The 26,799-nt window shown below is 43.1% G+C and overlaps 1 protein-coding gene across 1 annotated transcript; it reads left to right on the top strand.

Moving 5' to 3' along the window:
- Positions 1-26,101, top strand: NMT1 (N-myristoyltransferase 1; the record flags this gene model as incomplete). Its single annotated transcript, XM_073607726.1, is given in 10 exon segments — positions 1-145; positions 711-829; positions 3,283-3,374; positions 3,455-3,571; positions 5,010-5,180; positions 5,361-5,469; positions 8,703-8,873; positions 12,056-12,223; positions 15,739-15,876; positions 25,664-26,101. Coding segments are annotated over 10 exon segments (1,251 nt in total), but the record flags the coding sequence as incomplete, so codon positions are not given.
- Positions 26,102-26,799: the final 698 nt, after the last annotated feature.

Here is a 26,799-nt window from a genome sequence, read left to right on the forward strand (position 1 = left end):
GTGAACACACTACCTGCTGAGAAGATACAAGAGATCCAGAAGGCCATTGAACTGTTTTCTGTGGGCCAAGGGCCAGCTAAGACCATGGAGGAGGCCAGCAAGAGAAGCTACCAGTTCTGGGACACGCAGCCTGTTCCTAAGTTAGGTAGGAGCCACATTTCAATATCCATCAGGTAGCTGCTTGGGGATAGTATGGTCCTTGTGTGTAAAGTGTTTGTTTTTTGTTTTTTTTTGTTTTTTGTGCTAAAGGTAGAATCCAATCTGATTTAATCTGAATCCACTTTTTTATATGCTAAAATCTGATGGCTGTGAATGATGGACATTTCTAACATATTTTTAAAATATGATCTAACCAGGCAGGTTATGGTCAGCTGGGCTCAAAGGAACCAAAAAGTTCTTCATTAAATCAGCACAAATCACAGTAGAGCCTTCAAAGCCATCTGCATGTCTCGCTTCCATCACAAATCCCAAAAATAAGGGGCTTCTTGTTCTCAGTGTAGTGGGTGAAGCTGTGTAAATCCTTTTTTTTTTTTTTTTTTCCTGGTCCAAATGTGCATGAAGATCTGTGCGTTTACAGCCTAGTATTATACAGCAATTTTTTTATTGCAAACTGTATACATGAATGATCTTATTCCAAATTAGATCGATTTAATTTTTATCCTTTCTTAGTTTATATATTGCCCTGCTTAGTCTGATGTACCTCTTTATAGGTGAAGTAATCAACACATATGGCCCTATTGAGCAAGACAAGGATAATATCCGCAAGGAGCCATACACCCTGCCACACGGTTTCACCTGGGATGCTCTGGATTTGAGTGACCGATCGGTGGTAAGTAAGGCTTTCATTGACTGACACCTTACCCCATCCAACTCCTGTCATTTGTATAAAGCGAAGAAAGTTCATGCTGCGATCATCTGATATCCTACAGGTGGTAAATTTTACTTTTCTGAACAGAAAATTCTACATGTACGTCCTATAAAATTGGGTCTCAAAATCAAAGATTTTAGAGAAGACCGCACTACCTGAATTTTCTGATAACTGAGCTCTGAGTTTATAGGTCAAACGTGGGCATTTTTTAAACCTTGTATTTACCATCTGTATGATGGCATGTAAATGCAGCATTAGGACTTCTGTTGGGACAGAAAGTAGTAAATCTTTTCAACAGGAACCCCAAAAAACTGCATTTTTAATTGATATGAATAGATTTGTAACTGCTGACTTTCTCACGATCAGAACCATTCAAATCCATACACAGGAATAAACAGAACATCTCCACAACTGCTAACACATATAAAAGCTGTACAATTTAAAGTGAATCTATTCTTTGGCCATGCAGGAGAAAAACTGGTAAAAAAAAAAAAAAAAAAATGCATTATTCTTATTTTTAAGTTGTGTTTGTTTTTTTTTTTTTTTTTTTGAGCCTGTAAAGCATTGCACCTGCAAACAGAAGACTACTGGCGCCATGCTGGTCTCCTGCAGATCTGTCGTTGTCGTCTGTGTACCCATACATCCCATACGGGCAAGCCAATACACTGATGGGAAGAATCCATGAACTACTACAGTGCTCCACAGCATCGTGGTAGCTCATTGAGAACTACAAGCCGACAGCCGCAAAGGATGTTGGGGCTTGTAGTTCATTCACACACAGAGCTGTGTGAATGAGTGACACAGCCGTGTGGGCGGAGCACCACACGGCCACGTTGATTTCGAAAAGTGACAACTAGTACGGGGAACTTCTCTCCGTACTGCTGTCACAGGGAGGGGGGCAGCGGCTGAAGCATTGGGAACAGGTTACATGTTCTACCCTAAAAACGAGTGTAATATGCAACATGTTCCCAAAGGGGAACTTATTTTTTAAAGTACAACTAAAGGCTTTTTATTTGATAGAGTGGAGAGGGATTAGAACAGCTGTCAGGGTTTTTTTGCTGTCTGTGCCCCCATAAGGGAGATTCACCCTCTCTATTTTTCATGTTTACTATTGCCACCAAAAGTGAAAGAAAATCCCAAATTTGGGGTGGTACCCAATAAAGTAATAGAGGGGAATCTTCCAATGGGGCACTAGTTCTGGTGACCTGGGGATCCCCAAGGGATTCCCTTAATTTGCAGGGAATTCCTCTCACTTCCTGTTAGCTATGGGACAGGAAGTGAAGAGAAATCTTAAAAGGACTCAGGCAAAAAATAATTTGACAGGTATAACTGTCCCTTACTTTATCCAAAATGAAGAAAAAAGTTTTGCCTATAGTGCTACTTTAAAAAGAAACCTATTACCTGCTTTCCTTTTTACTCCCTAAGAGCCATTTTCAGCTGATGGAAGCTTTAGGAAAACCCTGTGTAAACCACTAACGGCCTGAGTTGTTGCTTACTCAGGGCTATGGACTCCTGTGACAGTGCTGTTTGGCCCAGCGCAGTCCCATGGTGTAATTCATATACTTCTCCATACCTAAGAGTACAGAGTATGTCATCTGTTTCCTATTGCAGAGCGGTGTCACTGGGGGGAGGGGGGAGAATAAAAAGGTGGAAAGTATAAGCTGCTTAAAATTTTACTAATCCCAGGACCCTGCATTCACTATATTTGGTCTCCCACAGTACACAGAACATGGAAATGCAATTATTTTAGTAGATAAAACTGCTACATTTTTTTTTTTAATCAGCAGTCTTGTGACTTCTATCAGTGTCTGGTTAAAGCTTGTAGGGGGAGTTTTCATTCTGCTCTGACTGTCCTGTAAGGATGCAGGACCCCCGACCCTCTGTCTGGACAGTGCTGATTGGCTCTGTGCTGATCACATGCACCCACCCAAGAAAAAAAAAACCCTCTAGCAATACACACCAAACTGAGCATGTGCATCTTTTTCCCCTTGCCTCCATTCTATCAGGAGATGGTTTGAGGACTGTGGAAGAAGGGGAGAAACAGAAGACAGGATCAAACAGCCTTTTTACACAGAGCAGAGGATTAACCCCTTAGGTTTCACAATGAGTATAACAAGCATGCTTTACTGCATTTACAGACTGATTTTATTGTTGTGGGTTTAATAACACGTTACGAGGGCTACATTAAAGCAAACCTGTTGGTTTTTGCCTTGCCTGGACAAAGACCTGATTTCCTTTTTAAGCTCTTAGAAGCCGCCTTTTTTTCCCAAAAATTGAATTTTGTGGCGTTTTTACATATAAAAAGTGCTTAGTGGAATTCTTTTCTCTAATCTCCCAGCAATCTGTCTCTGTTCAGTACTCTACCGCACATAGCCTTTATCTTCATAAATTAACTATAATCTTCTTATCTACAGCTAAAGGAGCTGTACACTTTGCTAAATGAAAACTATGTAGAAGATGATGATAACATGTTCCGTTTTGACTACTCGTCGGAGTTCCTAATATGGTGAGTTTAGCCGACTGTCTTGGTGTTTTATCATAAGGAACTGTCTCCTGAAGATAAGACTGCGGTGTTTTCCTTCCTAGGGCACTGAGACCTCCTGGGTGGCTGCCACAGTGGCACTGTGGTGTGAGGGTCATCAGTAGCAAGAAGCTAGTGGGGTTTATCAGCGCCATTCCAGCTACCATGAAAATCTACGACACGTAAGTATTTTGTCTCAAGGAGTGGATTTGTATCCTTCGTTCTATAGAAGAGTGATGTGTTTGTAGGAGATTGGTCTTCAGCTATTTTCTCAACATGTCAACCTGGATTTCAGGGCCATATCCAGACAATGTTAAAGATAAAATCTATATATGCATTTATTTCTCCTTGATTGTAATATTTCTACTCACTTTCTGCTGTGTCTGACATCTATCAAATGGGAAGTTTCCCTAAAGGGGACATAGTGGGGGAGATTTACTAAAACTGGTGCACACAACCTACAAAAAACACCTGGTACTACTGGAATTACTACACCTCTTCTCTGACGAAGGGAAGGCTTGGCTAGCTGAGGACCTAGTTACCCTGGCAAGGGACTCCACACTTAATCTGATGCCCCCCCAGGGTGAGGTGCTTCTTTGCTCTGCCACTTCCTGCCTCCTTTGCTTGTCTTACCCCCTGCCCCTTTAGTCATCACTACACTACTATAACCCTCTTCATAATAATTGAATACAAACATTGAGATCGGGCTCACATATGTGCGGCCGCGGGTTCGTGCCTGGGGTCCGACTTTTTGCCGTGAACCGGACCCAAAGATGCACAGGACCCTTTTGCAATCTGGACCTCCCCGGACCTGTGTGAACCTGCGCCCGTCATGCGGGGAAACCTGCATCCAATTTGCATATATGTGAATGCAGCCTCAGCGTTTGTACAGTGTCGGATCTCTTGCTTATGAATAAGGTTCCTCCTCTCACCTACATCGTGTTGTGACCCTTACACTATATATATGTATGTGTATATATGTGTGTATATATATATGTATGTGTGTATATATATATAATTATAATTTTTTTTAGTTAATTTTTTCAAATCCCATACTGTCTGATCTTAGTAGATGTGACCTTCTCTACTTGTATGTTCATGCTCTTGTGTGATTTATAATAAAATAGTAATTTAAAAAAAAATTTGGTGCAGCTATGCATAGTAACAAATCGGCGTCTAACTTCAGCTTGTTCAATTAGGTTTTGACAATAAAACCTGGAAGCTGATTTGATTACTATACACCAGACTATGTGTACTAGTTTTAGTAAATCTCCCCCCAGTGGCGGCAACTCTTCGTCACTCCATTTTAAATAAAAATAAATAAATAAAAAATTGAGGCTTGGGCTTTAATGCCGCTGGAATACAAACGATTCACACCCAGAAGTTGTCTGCTGATGCAGCCTGCTTTGACTGGGTACCTTCCAGCCAATCTCCATAGGTGCAGGACTGCATTGCCAGTAAACTTCCTAGATAAGTTAAGTATTTTGTTCTGCGAACAACAAATTTGGGGAGTGTTCTTTACTTTATGTACAAAATATTCAATACCAATAGGCATGGAAGAGGTTTTCATATTCCAATTGGCTGTAACTAATTTCTGTTCTCTTTACTCTCTCAAACCAGCATCAAGAAGATGGTAGAGATCAATTTCCTATGTGTACACAAGAAGATGCGCGCCAAGCGGGTGGCACCAGTCCTGATCCGTGAGATCACACGCAGAGTTAACATGGAGGGGATCTTCCAGGCGGTCTATACTGCTGGAGTTGTGCTGCCCAAGCCAGTGGCCACATGCAGGTGCCTATTGGAGTTATTTTTCTAGTCTGCTCTTAAGCATACAGCTTAGTAGAGCGATAACTGTCAGCATCGTCTCTACACGCCTTATCCAGATTACAGTGCAAAGTGAATCTTTTGCCTCAGCATCTCTGTAACAAGCTCTTCTGCTAGTAAGCACCATCTCTCTTGTCTGTTGAGCAGGTACTGGCATAGATCGCTAAACCCTCGGAAACTGATAGAGGTGAAATTCTCTCATCTTAGCCGGAACATGACCATGCAGAGGACTATGAAACTGTACCGGCTTCCAGAGGTGAGTCCCCCTGTGCCCAGGTGGCTAACAGCAGTCTAATGCAGCATATCCATTTCAGTTGCAATTATACTCTTGTCACATCTTACAGTACAATCTCTTAGCCTCGGTTCACACTGCTGCGACGGCAAAGTCATACGACTTTGCCCTGTGACTTCCTTTCCGAATTGATCCCACTTTGATGCTATTTAGGAGCCTGTACAAGGGGTGAAATCGCACCCAAGTAGCACCAAAGTTGTGCAGGAACCTTTTCCAAAGTTGGAGGGACTTGTGTAGGATCAGTTAAGACGGCTCTCCTAGGGAAACATTGAAATTGACATGTCATGCGACTTGGGGTCTCACAAGGCGGATCCCATGTCGCAGCAGTGTGAACCGAGCCTAACAGTACTGCCACAGATATGTCTTGGCGTATTGCCCCCCTTTGTATGGAACAGGTTGTGAGGATGCTATGTGTTCTCTTTACAGAGGTACTGAGACCTCCTGTTTGGTGATGCAGGTTGTTTTTCAATTTTCCGGTTTCTGCTGGAATGGGCTACAGATTTCAGGGAAGCTAACAGATGTGGGGAGCCGGGATATATTTATGTGGTTGGGGGCTTGCAGTTTATCCCTTTTGGACATGCTGTAGAATTGTGACACTGGCACACCGTAACAACCTGGATTTCCAAAGTTGCAGACAATCCAGACCCCTTACCCCAGGGGTGCCCAACATATGCAGAGTGGATATGGAACTGTCATCTGCCCGCTCTGCTCATTGTGACCCACGTTCGGTTACCAAGCCGCTTAAGTGGCCCTCGCTCTTCAAAAGGTTGGGCATCTACTAGGAGTACCCTTACCAAACGTGTTGCCCAAGACAAACCAACTCGCAGCCCATTTCGTGACTGCACCAGAATCTCTGAATGTCTCCTCACCCTCACAAAAGGATCTCGTATTGGGGAAGGGCAATTGAGCTTTTATTGGCCAAACTACAAAACTCTAGAATTCTATGATGATGTATAGCAGGGGTTTCTAAACACAGGGCCAGTTTACTGTCCCTCAAACGTTAAAGGATACGTTCACCTTTAAAATAAAATAAATGCACATCTTTTGGCAGTTTTGGGGAAACGCTGCAGTGGTGGGAACATGTTACATATTCCACCCTAGAAACGGGTGGAACATTTAACATGTTCCCAAAGGTGAACTTATTCTTTAAGATCATTGGTTGTAGAAAATGCCCCAGCATCAGTTAGAGTAGACAATATCTCAGACTTGGTCAGTGGGAATAAAAAGATTAAACGGCGCCTGTGGTCAATAGGAGAAGGACCAGTGCCCCAGGAGTCAGATAAAAGCAAGCAAAGGGCTGCAGTTTGGAGACCATTGCTGTATACGAACCCTATTAAAGCGGTTGTATACCCCGCTTTATTTTTACCTACAGGTAAGCCTATAATAAGGCACCCTTCAGGAGATATTCACCCTGCATGCAGCCGCTGCAATAGGCCCTCCCCCTGTTCATTTTAACCCTTACCATTTCCTCTTATCCTCCACATCTTTCCTGAACCTACTCTTTCCACAACACCTGTCATATTGTAATTCTAAGAAAATATGAATGTGTTTTCTCTGTGTAAACACTCAGGATCTAATCTTATTAGAACATGCTTCCTTCCACCGCTTTACCTACCTGCTCTATGCACATGGGTTTTCTCCAAAGCATAGATACTTAGGATTTTGCTACCCATTTCCTTATTCTTTGTCTGTTCATAATTTTTTTTTTTTGTTCCCTCCCCTCTTTTCTTATGCCGCCAAATGGAATTTTATTCCATCCCTCTTCTACCATGTCTTATGCTTATTGTAATGTTGGCTTTGCCCTTTTCTGTAGATTACAGGTAAATATGTTAAACAGGTATTTTCAAAAAGAAAAGCCTTCCAACTAAACCTCTTAAACCCCATACACACTATCGGATTTTCTGCTGATGTTTGTCTTCAGATTTACCAAAACCATGTAGTGCAAGGGCCTGCCTGATTGCATCCAAAGTGAAACTTCTAAGGTTTGACCTCATATTATATGGTTTTGGTAAATCTGAAGGAAAAAATCAGCAGAAAAGTGTGATAGTGTGTATGGGGCTTTAGTTTAGTTTTTACTCCCGTGACAGACTCCGCACCAGAAGACCAAAAGCCGGGTACACACTAAACAGTTCTTGAACGAGAAGAAACTTGACAGCTCTGGTCAGAGCCGCTGTACTGACAGTCCGACGTTAGTACAGCGATCTCCCCTGCGGAGCTGTAGTTCTGATGGGGGGGGGGGGGACTGCGTTTACATTCGCACACAGAGCTGCGGCTTAGCCCCCGTCCCTTCTCTGTCCTGGCTGGCTCAGTAGCTCCTGCTGCTGTCTCAGCCAATAAGGAGGGAGAGTCCCCAGGGAGCTGGGGCACATTGCTGGATCGCTATGGGGCTCAGGTAAGTATTGGGGGGGCTGGTATGCTGAACATGGAAGCTTTTTTACGCATGAAGGTAAAAATCTTGACCCTTTACAACCACTTTAGGACAAGAACACCAGGGGCATGGCCTCCAACTATCAGGACGAATGTTCCAAAGGTATGTTGGACAGCCTCATTTTTACCAAAAAAAGTAGAAATAAGTCCATGTAAAATTTTTGGGGAAAAAAAAAAACTGTTCAATCCTCAGACATAAATGTTGAGGGGAAAAAATGGGCATGTAGACTTTTTGAACCTCTTTTTGTCTTTTTCTCATATCACTCTTCTAATTTTGTATAATCGACTCAAGCTACTTGACCAATAGCATGCAAGAATTGATAGAATGAAAATGACGTTGAACTGCATTACATAAAACTTTATTTTTTAGTTAGCAATAGATTGAATAAATCTGCAGGGAACCAGAACAACTTTGAATTTTAAAAGTGTATTTACTTTTATATTACCGGAACGAGAAAAGAAATGACGTAGGATTTGTTTGGGATCCTCAATACCTGTGTGTTTTTTGGAAAGCACACAAGGTTAATTACAGGTAGAACCAGGTTGCTGAGAGCATCAAATATAGTTTATTTCCTCTGGTCTGTACAGATGAGGTCATTGTCTGTCTGGGATTCTACTAATATGCGCCTAGGGAATATGAAATTGTGTTACCATGCTAAATGGAGAATTGCAAATTCCCTTTACTAGTAGTTGCTAAAATGTAAAGTCTGGGTGGAAGTAGATCTTCTCTGCCTATGTAGTAAAAACTTTCTTTGATGTGATCTCTGCAGACTGCTAAAACCCCAGGCCTGAAAGCAATGGAGCTACGACACGTCCCCGCTGTACACCGGCTCCTGAACCAGTACTTGTCTCAGTTCAACCTGTCCCCGTTCATGAATGAGGAAGAGGTGAAACACTGGCTGCTGCCCCAGGAGAACATCATAGACACCTTTGTGGTGGAGGTAAGGAGGAACCGGCATCACATCTGGCATTTGATCTTCTGCTTCAGTAGTATCCTGTTTTAACACCATATCATTACATTCTATATAGCTCTATGTCCACTTACTCTAGGGTATAGCCAAATTTAAAGCCAAATTTTCTTTTTAGTTTTGGATAGCGTAGAAAATTTAGTTTTGTTCACTTCTTTGCCTTGAGATTTTTCCTTCGCTTTATGCAAGCAATAGGAAGCCTTTGAAAAGTAAGGGAACGTCCCCTCTTAGTTATTATTGGCAATGGTGTCCCCATTAGAAGATTTCCCCCTGTCTGCTGTTCCAGTGACATCTGCAAAAACTTCAGATTTTTCATCACTTTCATTCTTGCTGGCAGAGGTCACTAGGACAAATGGAGAGGTCAAATCACTGGAACAGGGACACAGACCGCAATAAAAACCTGACTGGGGATCTTATTCTTCCCGATCCTATACAATACAAAAAGTTTTTTATTTTGGCTACAAGTTAACCACTTCAGCCCCGGAAGAATGTACCCCCTTCCTTAACAGAGCACTTTTTGTGATTCGGCACTGCGTCGCTTTAACTGACAATTGCGCGGTCATGCGACGTGGCTCCCAAACAAAATTGATGTCCTTTTTTTGCCACAAATAGAGCTTTCTTTTGGTGTTATTTGATCACTTCTGCGGTTTTTATTATTTGCGCTATAAACAAAAAAAGAGCGACAATTTTGAAAAAAACGCATTATTTTTTACTTTTTGCTATAATAAATATCCCCCAAAAATATATAAAAAAAACATATTTTTTCCTCAGTTTAGGCCGATACGTATTCTTCTACATATTTTTAGTAAAAAAAAATCGCAATAAGCGATTATTGATCGGTTTGCGCAAAAGTTATAGCGTTTACAAAATAGGGGATAATTTTATGCCATTTTTATGAGACATTATGCCGGACACATCGGACATTTTTGACACTTTTTTTGAGACCATTGTCATTTATACAGCAATCAGTGCTATACAAATGCAATGATTCCTGTGTAAATGACACTGGCAGTGAAGGGGTTAACCACTAGGTGGCAGTGTAGGGGTTAAGTGTGTCCTAGGGGCGTGTTTCTAACTGTGGGGGGCATGTCTGTGTGTGACACGTCACTGATCTCTGCTCCGATAACAGCGAGCAGAAATTAGTGACACTGTCACTAGGCAGAACGGGGAGATGCTTGTTTACATTAGCATCTTCCCGTTCTTTCTCCCCGTGAGGCGATCGCAGGTATCACGGAGCTTGCCGCTGGCCGCCTCTTAAAGGGGAACGTACAGGGACGTGATTCTGCCTGTACAAGCCCTTCTGCCGCAGTATATCTGCGTGAGGCGGTCGGCAAGCGGTTAAGTGCGCTTCTTGTGTTTACACTAATTGCTAGTAACCCCGAGGCTCAGTTCACACTGCCGCGACTTGGTATCCGACTTGTGAGACCCAAAGTCACATGACATGTGAAATCCCATGTTAGTCAAACAGAGCTGTCTTTATTAGCAGTACTGAAGTTGCTCCGACTTTAGAAAGGGTTCCTGTACTACTTCAAGGTGACTTCTGTCCGACTTTAACCACTTGCCTACAGGGCACTTTTACCTCCTTCCTGCCCAGACCAATTTTCAGCTTTCAGCGCTCTCACATTTTAAATGACAAATACTCAGTCATGCAACACTGTACCCAAATGAAATTTGCGTTTGTTTTTTTTTAACACAAATAGAGCTTTCTTTTGGTGGTATTTAATCAGGAGTGTTATTATTTATAGCACAAAAAAAAAAAGACTGTAAATTTGGTGAAAAAATGCCTTTTTCTTTTGTTTCTGTCATAAAATTTTGCAAACTAGTCATTTTTCTTCATAAATTTTGTCCAAAATTTTTACGGCTACATATCTTTACCCTAATTAGTGTATATTATTTGGTCTTGGTGAAAGTTATTGGTTTTGGGGTCTATCGCTGGTGGCAGCGCTGGTACTGGGCCTGGGAATTTGATCCTGGGGTAGATTGCTGGTGGCTGCCTGGTTTCCAGAGCGCTGTGCCCTTTTAGGAGGGATCCATTCTTCCTTTGATTCATTTGCCGATCTACTACTATTGAGCTGTTCCAATGCTGAATTTGATTCAGAATTGGCATTTTAATCTGATGAGAACTCCCCGCTGCTCTCATCAGTCATGGAAAGGATCTGAAATGCCTCCTCCCTCGTATATACTCTTTTGGACATTTTTCTGATGGGCTGTTTGACGGGTGGCGGTGACATTTACTGATAGTTGACAGGTGATGGTCATTGATGGGTGACAGGTGCACCGCTGATGGCAGTCTCTGACAATGATAGGTGCACTTTATGGGCACAGGTGGGTAACAGGTGCACTTTATGGGAACACGCTGCCACCGACATGACCGCGCTCCTGATCATGCGCAGGCTTAGGAAGGGAGTACCATTTGTGGTTGGACGTGACGTAATCGCGGCAGATCTCGTGGTAAACAGACATGCTCAATGGCTGTTCACCCCTGTCGTGACGCGCTGTGTCTCGGGGACACGACGACAGTGCAGGGCTGCGCGCCGTCAGATGACTTCGGCCGAGAACGAGAGCCGCACCGCCCTGCCGTCATGACGGTGGGTGGACGGACGGGCGGGCGGCAACAGGTTAATGGACTTTACCTTCAAGTTGGATTATAATCTATGTTGATGTGATTTGGATCCGACATTACAGGAAGATTACCCGGGCATTCCTTGTGGTGTAGCCCCTCCCTTGCTTCAAAGTGGCATCAAAGTAGTACCCAAGTCTCCTGGCAAAGTCACACCACTTTCAGGTCACAGTAGTGTGAACCAAGCCTTAAGGTGTAATAAAGTGGAACTTCCCTCTCCCAAACAACATTGATTATTTTTAATCCTCATGATGCTAGAATAAGTAAATAGGAGAGTATATCATATTTACAAAAATGACTAGAGGAGGAGGGGCAGATTTCTCAACTAAATAAAGCATGGAGACATGGATGAATGGGGGAGTTTGCTTTTAATATGCAAAATGAATTGAATAGCGTTTTTGATTTGTGGTGCTCAGATACAGTGAAAATCCGCTTTAATGTTTTCTACGTAACCCGGATATGTCCTGGAGGTACGGGCTTTGCTGTAGTGGGAATGGGTTTACCAAAATTGACTAAATGTTCTTCTTATCTTCAGACTCCTGAGGGAGAGATAACTGACTTTGTGAGCTTCTGCACACTCCCCTCGACCATCATGAACCACCCAACACACAAGAGCCTAAAGGCTGCGTACTCCTTCTACAATGTGCACACCAAAACGCCTCTGGTCGACCTTATGAATGATGCCCTCATCGTGGCAAAATCTGTGAGTAGTCAATAGGGCTGCAACTAACGATTATTTTCATTATTATTTTTCATTATTTTCAATGATTATTGTTTTGATTAATCGGTTAATAACCTTAAAGTGTGGTGTATATTAATATGTAAAGTTTAAAAAAAAGGCAATTATTCTTAAATATCTCTATACAGTGGTAAATATAAATAACCAACTGTATGGTTAGGGAGTAAAATCTTTAATCCACTCTGAGAATAATGGACAGAAGAGATATACTGTATATACTATTAGAGGTTGAATCTAGTAAATATCATCAGACTCGGAGGTCACATTTTTTTTATTTAAAAGAAAAAAAAGTTAAACTATTTTGCAGATTTTCAAACAGAGCTGTAATATATATTTATTAGATGCTGGTCATACAAAAACAATTTTTTTTTTATTTTAGGAACGTTTGTTCAATTTTCTAATCGTTAGTGGGGTCAAATTGACGTTTGTTTTCAACCACAGTGACGGGAAAATTTAGAAATAATAGAAAACTTCTTGGTCAAAGGAATTTTCAGACAGTGTGTGTGTGTTTTTTGTTCAGAAATTACATTAGTTTTAAAACACAGTGTTTAAAGGCAAGTGAAAATTTCAAACATTCTTTCATTCAGCGAATGTACAAAGATTTTTCGTATGAATATTCTCATCTGAAAATTGATCTGTGTGGCCAGCATAAGGCTCGGTACACACCTATGCAGTTTGCTTTTGATCTGTTTCTGCAGTGCTTTTGCTGTGTTGTTTTTTTTTTTTGGCCTATTTTTTTGGCCAATTTGTTGTTGGGCAAATTTTAAAAAAAAAAGCACAAATTGCTGCAAAAACACATTACATGCTTTTCTGCAGCTTCTCCATTGAGTTGGAAAAAGTCCCTGACCTTTTCCAAATACGCAGCAGCTGAAAAAAGCATAGATGTGAATGGTAAATGAACTGTAGTGCGTTTCTGGAAAAAGCACCAAACACATAGGTGTGAACCAGGCCTAAGACGTTTAGTAACATAATGGGCTTAAAAAAAAGAAAAATAGCCCTTTTATAGTATACAAAAAGAGCAAATAATCACTACTGTAAGTGGTTCATTTTTTTTTTTTTACTGTGCAACAGTGAAAGTAATATTTGCAGTAGCGATTATTTGCTCTTTTTGTACTCTAAAGGGCTAGTTTTATTTTCTTTTAACCCCATTATGTTACTGACCGATTTAACCGATTATGAAAATAGTAATCAATTTAATTTCATAATCGATTAGTTGTCGATTAATCGATTGGTTGTTTCGGCCCTAGTAGTCAAGATGGTGACGAGCTGGAGTAACCTAGAGCAGTGGTTCTGAACCTCAGTCCTCAAGTACCCCCAATGGGCCATGTTTTGGGAACGTCCCGTAGAATAAAATGGCTCTTATCAATACCATGTCATTGATATTGATTTTAAAGCTGCTGTGCAAAGTAAAGGAAAACGTGTCCCGTTCCGGGTACTTGAGGACTGAGGTTGAGAACCACTGACCTAGAGTGTTTGAAATCCAGGTCTGCTTTGTGCTTGGTAGGACGAGTGATAGGTTTAAAGCGACATAGGAGATTGGAATTCCTGGAAATGCCCATTTTCCAGCAGAATATGATTCCTGTGCAATGGAGCAGTGTGGAGGGGTAAGGATTTACCTCCTTCTTTCTAGATAACCTTATTCCATTATGGAGATTTGTTACCTGGTTCTTTGATAAATATTCATTCACACAATCATAAAATATGCTGCTTTGTGATCTCTACACTGCATACAGTTTTATACAGATCTAAATGTAGCGGAATTTGAGAGAATCTTACACAGTATGCCTTTAAAGCATGAACATGCTTACTGACACAGCCGTATGCACCACTCCCTAGTAAATTCAAGGCGTAAATGACTGAAGGCTAATGTCTATTTGCGCCACTGCCTATGCATTGTTGATGCTTGCATCTGTCCCCTGGCCCTGAATGATTTGAATGAATTGTTCACTAGGCAGCAGCATGGGCTCAGAAAGGCCTGTGGCTGCTCTGATGAAATATCAGGGGTCTCAATAGACTGCTGATGTCTCACTTTTGAGAAAGGGACTGAGGACAAAGATTCTCCAATCCCTTTCTCTGCAGCCTCAGCTGCACTGGACAGTGAATGGATGGAAAGTGCACTGTGCTGAGCTGCTTCCTGTTCATTCACGAGCTGCAGCATAGGAAATTGTTTCCTATGCTTTAGTTATGAATGAACACAGTGTCAAGTATACGGGGTGCTGGGCAGCTGAAAGAGGAGGAACAGGTACAGGAGGGGTGGCACTTACTGGTACCGATCCCCTTTCCTCTTACAGCCGCCTAATGCTAGTTCTTTGACCCTGAAATTGTGCTAAAGCATAGCAGGACTCCTGGCTCCAAGTAGAGATGGCATATCTGTGTCCTAAGCTCTCTAGTCATTTCTCTATAGGAGAACGCACTACTAGAAATTTGGCTGAAAAGATCTGTTCAGCCTGTTCATGCTGAGAATGGGAGAGATCTCTCCCTTAACCTCCCTGGCGGTATGATTATTTCGGATTTTAGGTGCTGAAAGCGGTACAATTATTTTGCATGGAAATTTGGCGTTTTTATATTGTAGGTCTGTAAATCTTAACAATAACACACTTAAATCTGTCCAAACCAGAGTCTAGTAGATATCCCGAGTATGATAAAGTTTGAAACACAAAAACATAAATTATAATAAAATAAATAAAAATAAATAATTAAAAAAAAAAAAAAAAATAGTAATAAAATAAATTTCCCCACAATTCACTATCGCTCAATTCTGCAAGTGTTCTAATTTACTATCGCTGTTTTCTAGCTGGTCTAAAGCCACTTTTGACGTAAAGGGACACTTTTTGGTTGCTATGGACAATCTCCAGTTTCCAGGCAGAAAGAACAGTGTATATCATGTAAAACTGCATGCAGGGCATGGGCCAGAGCACTGGGGACAAAAGGGATGTGAAATAATTTCATACAGTACTGTAATCTGTAAGATTACAGTACTGTATGTGTTATGATTTTTACTTTTTTTTTAATTTGCCACCAGGCTCCGCCCCCGTGCGTCGCGCCGCTCGCAGGGAACGGAGCCTGGCACGGAGAGGCTTCGGAGGAGGACGGAGCCCTCGGACACTGCAGGTGACATCGCAGGATCCTGGGGACAAGGTAAGTAAAGCCGCCCCAGGATCCTGCAATGCGATCCCGAGTGTGGCTCGGGGTTACCGCTAATGGTACTGAATTTTAACCCCGAGCCACACTCGGGAAAACCGCCAGGGAGGCTACGGCTGAGCAGGGAATGGAATGCTATTCTACTCAACCCTAAACGGTAAAAATGGAGTTGTATTTTATTTAGATCTGACTAGAGAAACCAAGTCACCTAAGGTCCCATTGGCATGATTAAATGGGTGATATTTGTGTACAAACGGGGGTCTGGTACTCTTCTACACATTGTCACACAGGTCATTAAGGCCACTAGATTTTATTTTTATTTACTTTTTTATCTGCAGAAAGGATTTGATGTCTTCAACGCCCTGGACCTCATGGAAAACAAAACGTTTCTGGAGAAACTGAAGTTTGGAATAGGGGACGGCAATCTGCAGTATTACCTGTATAATTGGAAGTGTCCCAGCATGGGACCTGAGAAGGTAAAGGCATATCGGTCGGCACAACAGTAGATCCACAATTGGGTATAGAGGTGTAATTTTAGCTTGCTTTCAGAAGTTGGCATGTTTAGCACAGCCACATCATGGATATAATTTACTTTTTTTTTTTTTCCAGTAAATGGGTGCTACCTCTTGTTTTCGGTGGCAGGGGGCAGGTATTCTGGGACTGAGCGGTGCTCACGGAATGACGTGTGAGCTTCACTCTATCCTGGTGTGCTGGGAGCCCAGCCTGCATGATTACCTCCTGGAGGGTGTGCCCGTGACAGGTTGACCTTACAGGCAATGGGCACTGCCAGTTTTTGACCACAAGGGAAACTGGGGACCGTGCTTGGATCATTGAAAGGGTAGCTTGGACTTTTTTTTTTTAATGAGGGTGAGGAGACTTGCATACTTATAGGACCATGGGTACTTGGAGTTGAATTGGTCTGTATGACAGCTCCTCCTTAGAAACAAATTTGATTTTATGCTCCTACTTTGGGAGCCGGGTGAGTCCGTGTGAATGTGCAGTCTAATAGGCACCAAAGTTAGCCCCCCCAGTACGCTCAGTAATTTAGAACTGGTCCGACGTTCCACTCTTCCTCTGCTGTCCACCGGACCTCTGGAAGATTTACCTCCTTTCATGACCAGGCCATTTTTTGCTATACGGCACTGCGTTATTTTAACTGACAATTGCGCGGCACTGTACCCAAATAAAATGTGTCTTTTTTTTTTTTTTCACACAAATAGAGATTTCTTTTGGTGGTATTTGACCACCACTGCGGGGGTTTTTTTTTTTTTTTTTTGCACTATAAACAAAAAGTCCGACAATTTAGAAAAAAGAAAAACCCAATTTTTTTTTTTTTTTTTACTTGCTAAAAAAAAAAAAAAAAATCCAATAAAAAATATAAAGGAAGCAAATCAAAATTCTTCATAAATTTAGGCAAATATGTATTCTGCTAAATATTTTTGGAAAAAAAAAAACAATAAGCTTGTACTGATTGGTTTTCATAAAAGTTATAGAATCTACAAACTGTGGGATAGAGTGACACCAATACAGTGATCAGTGCTAAAAATATGCACTGTCACTGTACTAACGACACTGGCTTGGAAGGGGTTAAACATGGTGACCTATTATCTCTGTGTGGCGCTCAGGCTCGGTGGCTAGGGTTCCTCCTCCATCTGCTACTGAGTGCATGTCCACGTGACTAAGCTCCAGGGGCGGAGCTAAATGTGTTGGACGTGGCCTGGTCATAGTCCAGGCTGAGATTGCCTCTCTGTTCACCTCCATAGGCTTTCTCAGATGTGCGGCATCAGGGATTACCCCTTATTTAAGGGGTTAAACATCTAGGGCGATCTAAGGGTTAAATGTTTGCCTAGCCAGTGTATTTGTGTACTGTGTGAGGTGCTACAATGTAAAGTAGTGAGTGTACAGCTTGTATAACAGTGTAAATTTGCTGTCTCCTCAAAATAACTCAACACACAGCCATTAATGTCTAAACCGCTGGCAACAAAATTGAGTACACCCCTAAGTGCCGGTTCACACAGGGGGCGACTTGTCAGGCGACCTAGCCGCCTGACAAGTCGCCTCCCGTTCTGTACTACGGAACCGTTCTAATAGGAGCGACGCAAGTCGCTCCGACTTAGAAAAAGGTTCCTGTAGTATTTTTGGGGCGACTTCAGGTGACTTGCATTGACTTCTATATAGAAGTCGTTTTGCAAGTTGCCGCTGAAGTCGCGTGCAGGTTGCCTCGGTGAGGCAACCTGCAAGTCATGCCGCCCCTGTGTGAACCGGCACATAGTGAAAATGTCCAAATTGGGTCCAATTAGCCATTTTCCCTCCCCGGTGTCATGTGACTCGTTAGTGTTCCAAGGTCTCAGGTATGAATGTGGAGCAGGTGTGTTAAATTTGGTGTTATCACTCTCACTCTCTCATACTGGTCACTGGAAGTTCAACATGGCACCTCATGGCAAAGAACTCTCTGAGGATCTGAAAAGAAGAATTGTTGCTCTACATAAAGATGGCCTAGGCCAGTGATGGCGAACCTTGGCACCCCAGATGTTATGGAACTACATTTCCCATGATGCTCATGCACTCTGCAGTGTAGTTGAGCATCATGGGAAATGTAGTTCCAAAACATCTGTGGTGCCAAGGTTCGCCATCACTGGCCTAGGCTGTAAGAAGATTGCCAAGACCCTGAAACTGAGCTGCAGCACGATGGCCAAGACCATACAGCGGTTTAACAGGACAGGTTCCACTCAGAACAGGCCTCGCCATGGTCGACCAAAGAAGTTGAGTGCACATGCTCAGCGTCATATCCAGAGGTTGTCTTTGGGAAATAGACGTATGAGTGCTGCCAGCATTGCTGCAGAGGTTGAAGGGGTGGAGGGTGAGCCTGTCAGTGCTCAGACCATACGCCACACACTGCATCAAATTGGTCTGCATGGCTGTCCTCCCAGAAGGAAGCCTCTTTTAAAGAAGATGCACAAGAAAGCACACAAGACAAGCAGACTAAGGACATGGATTACTGGAACCATGTCCTGTGGTCTGATGAGACCAAGATAAACTTGTTTGGTTCAGATGGTGTTAAGCCTGTGTGGCGGCAGCCAGGTGAGGAGTACAAAGACAAGTGTGTTTTGCCTAGTCATTCAAGCATAGTGGTGGAATTTTTATAAACGCATATATATATACTGCGCTGTCTATAAAAGAAATCAAACAAAAATTTAAAAAACTAAAGCAGCCACCACAGCAGTGGATAAAGTTGCAAAAATGACAAATTGGGTGAAATGTGCAGTTCTTATGTGATCATATAAACCATAACAAATGATAGAAGTACAAAAAACGTGAATAATAAATTATGTGCTCAAAAATACTCCAAGCAGTCCTCTATTATGACATGTGATGTCTATAAATAGAGGAACTTGGACGTGTGATGTCCAAAAAAAAGTCGGTGACAAACTTCAATCATGTGTGATGATAATCCTCAACCGCATGTAGATATAATATAGTGACAGTCTTTAACTTCAAATATGTATAATGTAATAACAGTTGATAGAAGATCCACCACCAAAGACACCAGAAGCTGCTTACCAGAGGGATTGAACTCAAATAGGTGTACACCTAGTGAGTCAATCAAGCTTTGTGGTATAATGTACCAAGGGGATCAGATGCTCTATCCAGATATGACCTCCAGATGGACCTCTGAACAGGTGTAAGGTATGGATGGACTCAGTAGATATAGGCAGTCAGCTCCACCAATAAAAGAAAGAGGAAGGCATATAGCGTAACTCTGTATGGAAATTTTAATACATGAAAGGCAAAGGAAATACACTCACGTGTTTAGCAGTAAAATCAAGCGCTTGAGTATCATGGTCTGGGGCTGCATGAGTGCTGCCGGCAGTGGGGAGCTACAGTTCATTGAGGGAACCATTAATGCCAACATGTACTGTGACATACTGAAGCAGAGCATGATCCCCTCCCTTCAGAGACTGGGACGCAGGGCAGTATTCCAACATAACGACCCCAAACACACCTCCAAGACAACCACTGCCTTGATAAGGAAGCTGAGAGTAAAGGTGACTGGCCAAGCATGTCTCCAGACCTAAACCCTATTGAGCATCTGTGGGGCATCCTCAAACGGAAGGTGGAGGAGCACAAGGTCTCTAATATTCACCAGCTCTGTGATGTCGTCATGTAGGAGTGGAAGAGGAATCCAGTGGCAACCTGTGAAGCTCTGGTGAACTCCATGCCCAAGAGGGTTAAGGCAGTGCTGGAAAATAATGGTGGCCACACAAAATATTGACACTTTGGGCCCAGTCTGGACATTTCACTTAGGGGTGTACTCACTTTTGTTGCCAGCGATTTAGACATTAATGGCTGTGTGTTGAGTTATTTTGAGGGGACAGCAAATTTACACTGTTATACAAGCTGTACAATCACTACTTTACATTGTAGCAAAGTGTCATTTCTTCAGTGTTGTCACATGAAAAGATATCATAAAATATTTACAAAAAATGTGAGGGGTGTACTCACTTGTCACGGGCATGGCCAGAGCGGAGGCTGTTGGAGAGGACTGTGTGCAAGCCTGTTGCCCACCGATTATGGGCCCTAGCATTTGAGGTGAATGAGAAATCCAGTCTGAACTGTATTAATCGGACTCAGTCATGTATATATTGTATGGGGACTCCTTACTGTATATTTGTGTCCCTGAAGAGGGAGGGGGGATTCCTCCAGCAGCCCCCTGCTGATAAGACTGATTCATTCTGCTGGGACACATCCTGTGAGGAGATGCTGGTGTTATCAACATGTGTTTATGTTAATTGAGAGAGCTGATCACATTAGCCACCAGCACTGGCTAATAGACGAATGGTCTAGGCTGAGGAGGGGGGAGATTGTTGTTTGTATTGTTAATTGTATTAATGTGTGAAGCTCGGTGCCCACAAGACTGTCATCTGGTCTGGGTACATTTTGTAGTAAATTAGGTCATGTTAATTAGGTTAGCTTTGAGTCATCCCTGCTGTATAAAGGTCTGTGAGATCTCAAAATAAAACTAGTTCTGATGTACTCCAAGACTGGTGTTGTCTAGTTCTTGGGGTTCCTATAGCCAGATCCATTGGACCCGTGTTCCAGAACTTAGGAAGCGGTATATGACGGAAGCACTCAAGCGGAGTGTGGGGCGTTCCGTGACATTGGTGGCAAGCAGCGGGAAAGCTTCCTGAAGTCTGGGACATCCAAACTTCCATCTGGATCCAAGGTCCAGATAGCAGAAGAGGAGAGGTACAGATACCAGCCGCCATGGATGAGGAATTCAGAAGGAGGTTGCGAGAGATGCAGATACAGCACAGAGGACCAGTATCGGAGCAGGTCCTGCTGGGATGGTGTGATTCTATTCGCTGCAAACTCTGGAAGGAAGCGCTAGCCCGTGAGCAGCGACACCAGGGAAAAGTTCTCCCCTCCATCGAGGAAAGGTACTGGTCGCAGTACGGACTGCGGGTGCGGTTTTTGGGAGAAAAACCACACAAGAAGCAGACAGCTGAATTAAGCAGGCTGGTCTGGGCAGAGATGAAGCTGGATGAGAGCTACAGAGCCCTCCGGTGGCATGTATCCCAAGCATGTCCCTGGATAGCGGATGACAGCCCAACGGAAGGCTTAAGCTACGGCGGCTTGGGACTGTTGTTTGTGAAGCTGACAGGGGACTCTAACTTTGGGAGTGATTTGGAGCGGCGGGTGGACGAAATCATGGATTTCAGAGAAGGGCTACTGAACATTTCGGAAGTGCACTGGGCACAGGAAGATTTGGAGTTTCTGGCCGTTCAGGAATGGGAGCTAGAGATCGCCTACAGACGGCTGCTAGACATTGCTCAGTGCCAGGGCTGGGCTCCCTTTGCCTGGGACTATCAGGAAATACCAGCTGACAACCCTGAAATCCTGGCTGAAGAGTCGGCAATGTGGCAGAGCGATAGTGTGCTTTGCCAACCTGCCCCCACAGCTATGGAGGCGGAGGTCTTATGGCGGATGCAGCAAGTGCTGACTGACCTTGATGATCCTGTTTCTGCATGGGATGATCTTGGATGGAGGAATGTGCCTGTCCAGCAGCATGCCAGAGAATCTGCAGTGGAAAATCTGGAGATTGCCATCCCCAAAACTGAAGTGCTGACAACAGGGCAGAGCTCTGCTAACCTCTGCCCAGCACTGATGGCATCTTCTGAGTTCCACGGACAGGAGATGGTGAACCTCTATCCACAGACACCAGTTATAGAGGTAGAGGATTTAATAGACTTTTCTGCTGAGGAAGAACAACCTGATGAGCCTCCAGCAGAAGAGCTGCTATCAGGGCCAAAGTTCACTGTGTTCTGCCCAGCACCAACAGTGGCTTCAGCCTTCCTGAGAGAAGAGGTAGTCAGCCTTTCTCCCACAACAATGACAGGGACATGTGATTTTCTGCCAGCAGCATCTATGGAGTTAAAACAAACTTCTCCAGCTGAAGATCTGGTAACTGAACAGAGGGTCCAAGACCTCTGTCCCACACTTTTACCAATTCCAGAGACTGGGGATTTAATAGACGTTTCTGTAGAGGAGGAACCACCTGGCAAACCCCCAGCAGAAGTGCTGGCAACCGGACAGAGGGTCCAAGACCTCTGCCCCACACCTGCAGCAATTGTGGAGGCCCAAGGTGAGGAGGTTGCAGTCTATCGCGAGCTGCAGATCAGGATCCAAGGAGAGAATGCAGTCATCACCTCACAACTGCAGCTTGATCTGGTGTCGGTTGATGGGGCTTCAGTCCCCACCTGTATACCCCAGGGATGCTGGGCAGTCGGCCCAGATCCCCAACAGCAGGATGGAGTGAGCCCAGTCCCCCTGTCTTCTCTCCAGCGGCAGAAAGGATTCCAGGGAGAAGGGCCAGTCCGGGCCTCTCCCCAGCGGCAGATATGTTCTCTGAGAGAGGCAGAGGATGGCTGGGTGAGTAATGCACTGTTTGGGATGATTTGTTTGGGGTACTGTGTGGGTACAGGCAGTAGAGGACTGGAGCTGTGGACTAACTTCGGAGTCAACCCGTCTGGGGTCTCCTCCTGTGTTAGTCTCCTGCAGAAAGGGGAGAAATGTCACGGGCATGGCCAGAGCGGAGGCTGTTGGAGAGGACTGTGTGCAAGCCTGTTGCCCACCGATTATGGGCCCTAGCATTTGAGGTGAATGAGAAATCCAGTCTGAACTGTATTAATCGGACTCAGTCATGTATATATTGTATGGGGACTCCTTACTGTATATTTGTGTCCCTGAAGAGGGAGGGGGGATTCCTCCAGCAGCCCCCTGCTGATAAGACTGATTCATTCTGCTGGGACACATCCTGTGAGGAGATGCTGGTGTTATCAACATGTGTTTATGTTAATTGAGAGAGCTGATCACATTAGCCACCAGCACTGGCTAATAGACGAATGGTCTAGGCTGAGGAGGGGGGAGATTGTTGTTTGTATTGTTAATTGTATTAATGTGTGAAGCTCGGTGCCCACAAGACTGTCATCTGGTCTGGGTACATTTTGTAGTAAATTAGGTCATGTTAATTAGGTTAGCTTTGAGTCATCCCTGCTGTATAAAGGTCTGTGAGATCTCAAAATAAAACTAGTTCTGATGTACTCCAAGACTGGTGTTGTCTAGTTCTTGGGGTTCCTATAGCCAGATCCATTGGACCCGTGTTCCAGAACTTAGGAAGCGGTATATGACGGAAGCACTCAAGCGGAGTGTGGGGCGTTCCGTGACATCACTTTTGTGAGATACTGTAAGTGCTGGAAGCAGCATTTTCACTGAAAGGAAAAAAGAGTCCTAAAGCATATCATGAGTAGGTACAGGACTATAAATGGATAAAAATGAGAATTTGATCGTTCAAAGACTTTGGACTGCAAGGTAATAGCTCTTCTCTGTCTTACTGAATATATGTAGAAATATTTTTTCCCCATAAATCCCTTGTACATTATATAGCGGGTAGAGTCCACTAAAGGATCCTTGCAAAGCCCAAGAAATGCTGATGGCATCTGAAGGCAGAATTGTCCTCATCCATGTCACAGAAGGATAGCAGGATTGTGTGATCTTCTCTATTAAGGCCCTTTGACACTACCAGCAATCTCTGCCTTGGATGGTAGGGCAGTCTATTGTCATAACTGGGGTTCTTTACCTTGTGAAGTGTCTGTTGAGAGGCAAGTGGTGCTATACAAGAGAGAGGAAGAATTGGTAGAAAATCTGTCTGCTGGGAAAGGGTCAGTCCACCCAAGAGTCATCGCTCCTTTATAGATAGTCAGTCAGTCAGTCAGTCAGTCAGTGACTGACTTCTTGACTTCTTCAACCTTGAGACCTCCCTGTCACAATTTGACTCTGTTCCTTTCCACCTGAGAGTTCTGTGTATTCCCATCCACCTTTGTGTGTAAGCCATAACTACAACCGCAATACTTGCAAATATACGTTTCGATCTGCAAGTGGCTTATCAGCCATAAACCCCCCAGTATTGTTTTTTCAGCAGGGAGCTGGCTTTCTCAGGAAACCGGTCCAACAGCTCATAAGCTTCTGAAACATTTTCTGAAAGAGGAACTGCAGTGTGCTCACATAGTTTGTAATAAAAACATCTTTGCCATTCTGAAGCTTCCCTCCAACCACTTTGCATATTTTATATATACTGTATTGTAAGTATTCTGTACTTGCCAAATATGCTGCAGAAATCTCCCTCCACTGAGTCTGGCTGCAACCATTTTGTCTGTTGGCAGCTGAAGCTGCTGCCTGTTCACTTCCTGGATTTACATGGTCACACAGAGGCACACCTCCAGCTCTCATTGGCCCTCTTATGCCTCACCCCCCCCCCCCCCTTTCCTGGCAAACACTCACCAGAGTGAGAGAGAGCTGTGCATGATGTCATAAGCCTAGGCTAATGACCAGACAAGAAACAGGAAGTGGGCTGTATAAGGTATTTACTGTCAGAAAAAAAAAATGTTTTACTGTCCAAAGTTTAAAACAACAACAAGGGCAGATGATTTATAAGATGGAAAGTTGAAATAAATTACTGAAGGACCGCTTGAAGCATCGGAAGGGGATGTCCCTCCCATGGCTCGGCGGAGTTTCTCAGGCTTACCGTCTCCGCCAGTTCGCTCGAAAAATGATCCGACGGTGCGACAGTAAATATATATTTGGGGTCTTTTTGACCCCAGATCTCTTCCATAAAGAGGACCTGTCATCCTTATTTCTATTACAAGGGATCTTTACATTCCTTGTAATAGGAATAAAAATGATAAAAAAAAAAAAAATAAAGGGAGACAGCGTTAAAATAAATAATACAAATTTTTTAAACGCTCTGTTCACACACTAAGGCACGCATATGTAAACGGTATTCGAACCACACGTGAGGTATCACCGTGAACATTAGAGCAAGAGCAATATTAAGCGCTAGACCTCCTCTGTAACTCTAAACAGGTTGCCTGTAAAGGCGTGTAAAGCGTTGCCTATGGAGATTTTTAAGAACCGTAGTTTGTCGCCATTCATAAGCGTGCGCAATATTAAAAATGGGACTGTTGGGTGTCCATTTACATAGCGTAACATCTTTTAAATTCTACTTAAAAAAAAAAAAATGGGGTGTGTGTGTGTGTATATATATATATATATATATATATATATATATATATATATATATATATATATATATATATATATATATATATATATATATATATATATATATATATAATTTTTTTTTTTAATTCAAATGTGTGTTTTTTTGTTTTTGTTTTTTTTTTTTTTTCCCAAAAAATTTTGTTTGCAAAACCACTGCACAAATACCGTGTGATATAAAAAATTGCAACAATCACCATTTTATTGCCTAGGGTCTCTGCTTTAAAAAAAAGTATGTTTGGCAGTTAGAAGTAATTCTCTAGAAAAAATTGCTGATTTAGACTTGTAAACAAAAAGGGCCAGAAAAAGTCTGGTTGCCAAGTGGTTATTAGGAGATCCCGCAGGGACAGTGGGGTAATCAGCACAGTAGGAATTTGCGCAGGCATCTCACCAGTACAGTACAGATATGAGACCTTTCAGGTGGTTTAACTCCTGTATCTACCAAATAAAACAGACGAGTTTTAACAAAAGGAAGAAAAAAAAGGGGTGGAACCACCAACTGAGAATTTCTAACAGAAGAGGGACAAATGTCATAGCGCTGTCCTCAAGCAATAGGGAAGATACTTGTATTTCTACTGAATTTAACAATGAAAGCTCACACAACCATGGCCTTCAGCTTTAATCAGTGTCTCTTGTTCTGTTTTACAGGTCGGGCTGGTTTTACAGTAGCCCCCACCCCCAACATCTGAAGGGGACAGGGTGTGATGTGGCCGACAGCTGCTCAACATGCCAGAGATTGGATACCCGAGAGAGCAGCCCCAAGACGAAGTGCAGGATAAGAGGGCATTGCTCTAGAAGACATCCTACTGATGTGCATGGGAGGGAGGTTTCGGGATTACGGAAGTGCAAAGCAGGGAGCTTCCGCCAACCTGGCTTGAATTTAAGGATTTTTCAGGGTCTTTTTTTTTTTTTTTTTTTTTCTTTTTTTTTTTCTTTTTTTTTTTTTTTTTCTTTCGTCCCTCCCCCTTCCTGCTGTGAGTTAAAAAAAAAATTGCAACGGCTCTTCCCTCCCTTCTGCCATCCAAACTGATCCGGAGTTGTGGCTAAATATTAAAGTATATATTATATATATATATATAATATAAATCTGTAATGTGCCGTCTGTGCTTCACTGTGCTTGGATAGCTGCTGTTGGTGATGAATGTGTTGTGCTGGGTTTACACAAGATTGATGTTGCTGGGCTCACATGAGATTAGAGTGAAATATAAACAGGGTGTCAGAGGAAACATTTCTAGAAAATCCAGAAAATAGGGACAAAACAGGATACTCTCAGTTCATTGATCTTTATTGTAATAAGATTTAAAGTGACAATAAAGCTTAATTTAAAAAAAATAAAAATGTTTTCATTAAAATAGCAAACATGTTACACTTACCTGCTCTGTGTAATGGTTTTGCACAGAGCAGCCCCAATCCTCCTCTTCTGGGGTCCCCCCGGTGGTGCTGTAGGCTCCTCCTCTTCGGCAAGTGCCTGCATGGAAAGCCGCTTTCCATAGGCACACCTGTGCATCCTCGCTCCCCTGTCTGAGTCTGTTGCCCCTGCCCCCCTGTGCTCGCTCGGCATAGCATTTGATTGATCGCTGCGGGAGCCAATGGCTATCAAGCTGCCCAGGGAGGAGGGAGACAGCAGTGGGAGCTGCTGCTCTCATGCACATCACTGGATCGGATGGGGCTCAAGTAAATATAGGGGTGGGAGGTGTTGGGGGGGGGGGGATTTTGCAGCACAGGTGGTTTTTCACCTTAATGCATTAGGGTAAAAAAAACTTAGTGGTTGTAAATCCAGAAAG

Source organism: Aquarana catesbeiana, linkage group LG12, assembly GCF_042186555.1.
Source record: "Aquarana catesbeiana isolate 2022-GZ linkage group LG12, ASM4218655v1, whole genome shotgun sequence".
In the NCBI taxonomy this organism is placed as follows: Eukaryota; Metazoa; Chordata; class Amphibia; order Anura; family Ranidae; genus Aquarana; species Aquarana catesbeiana.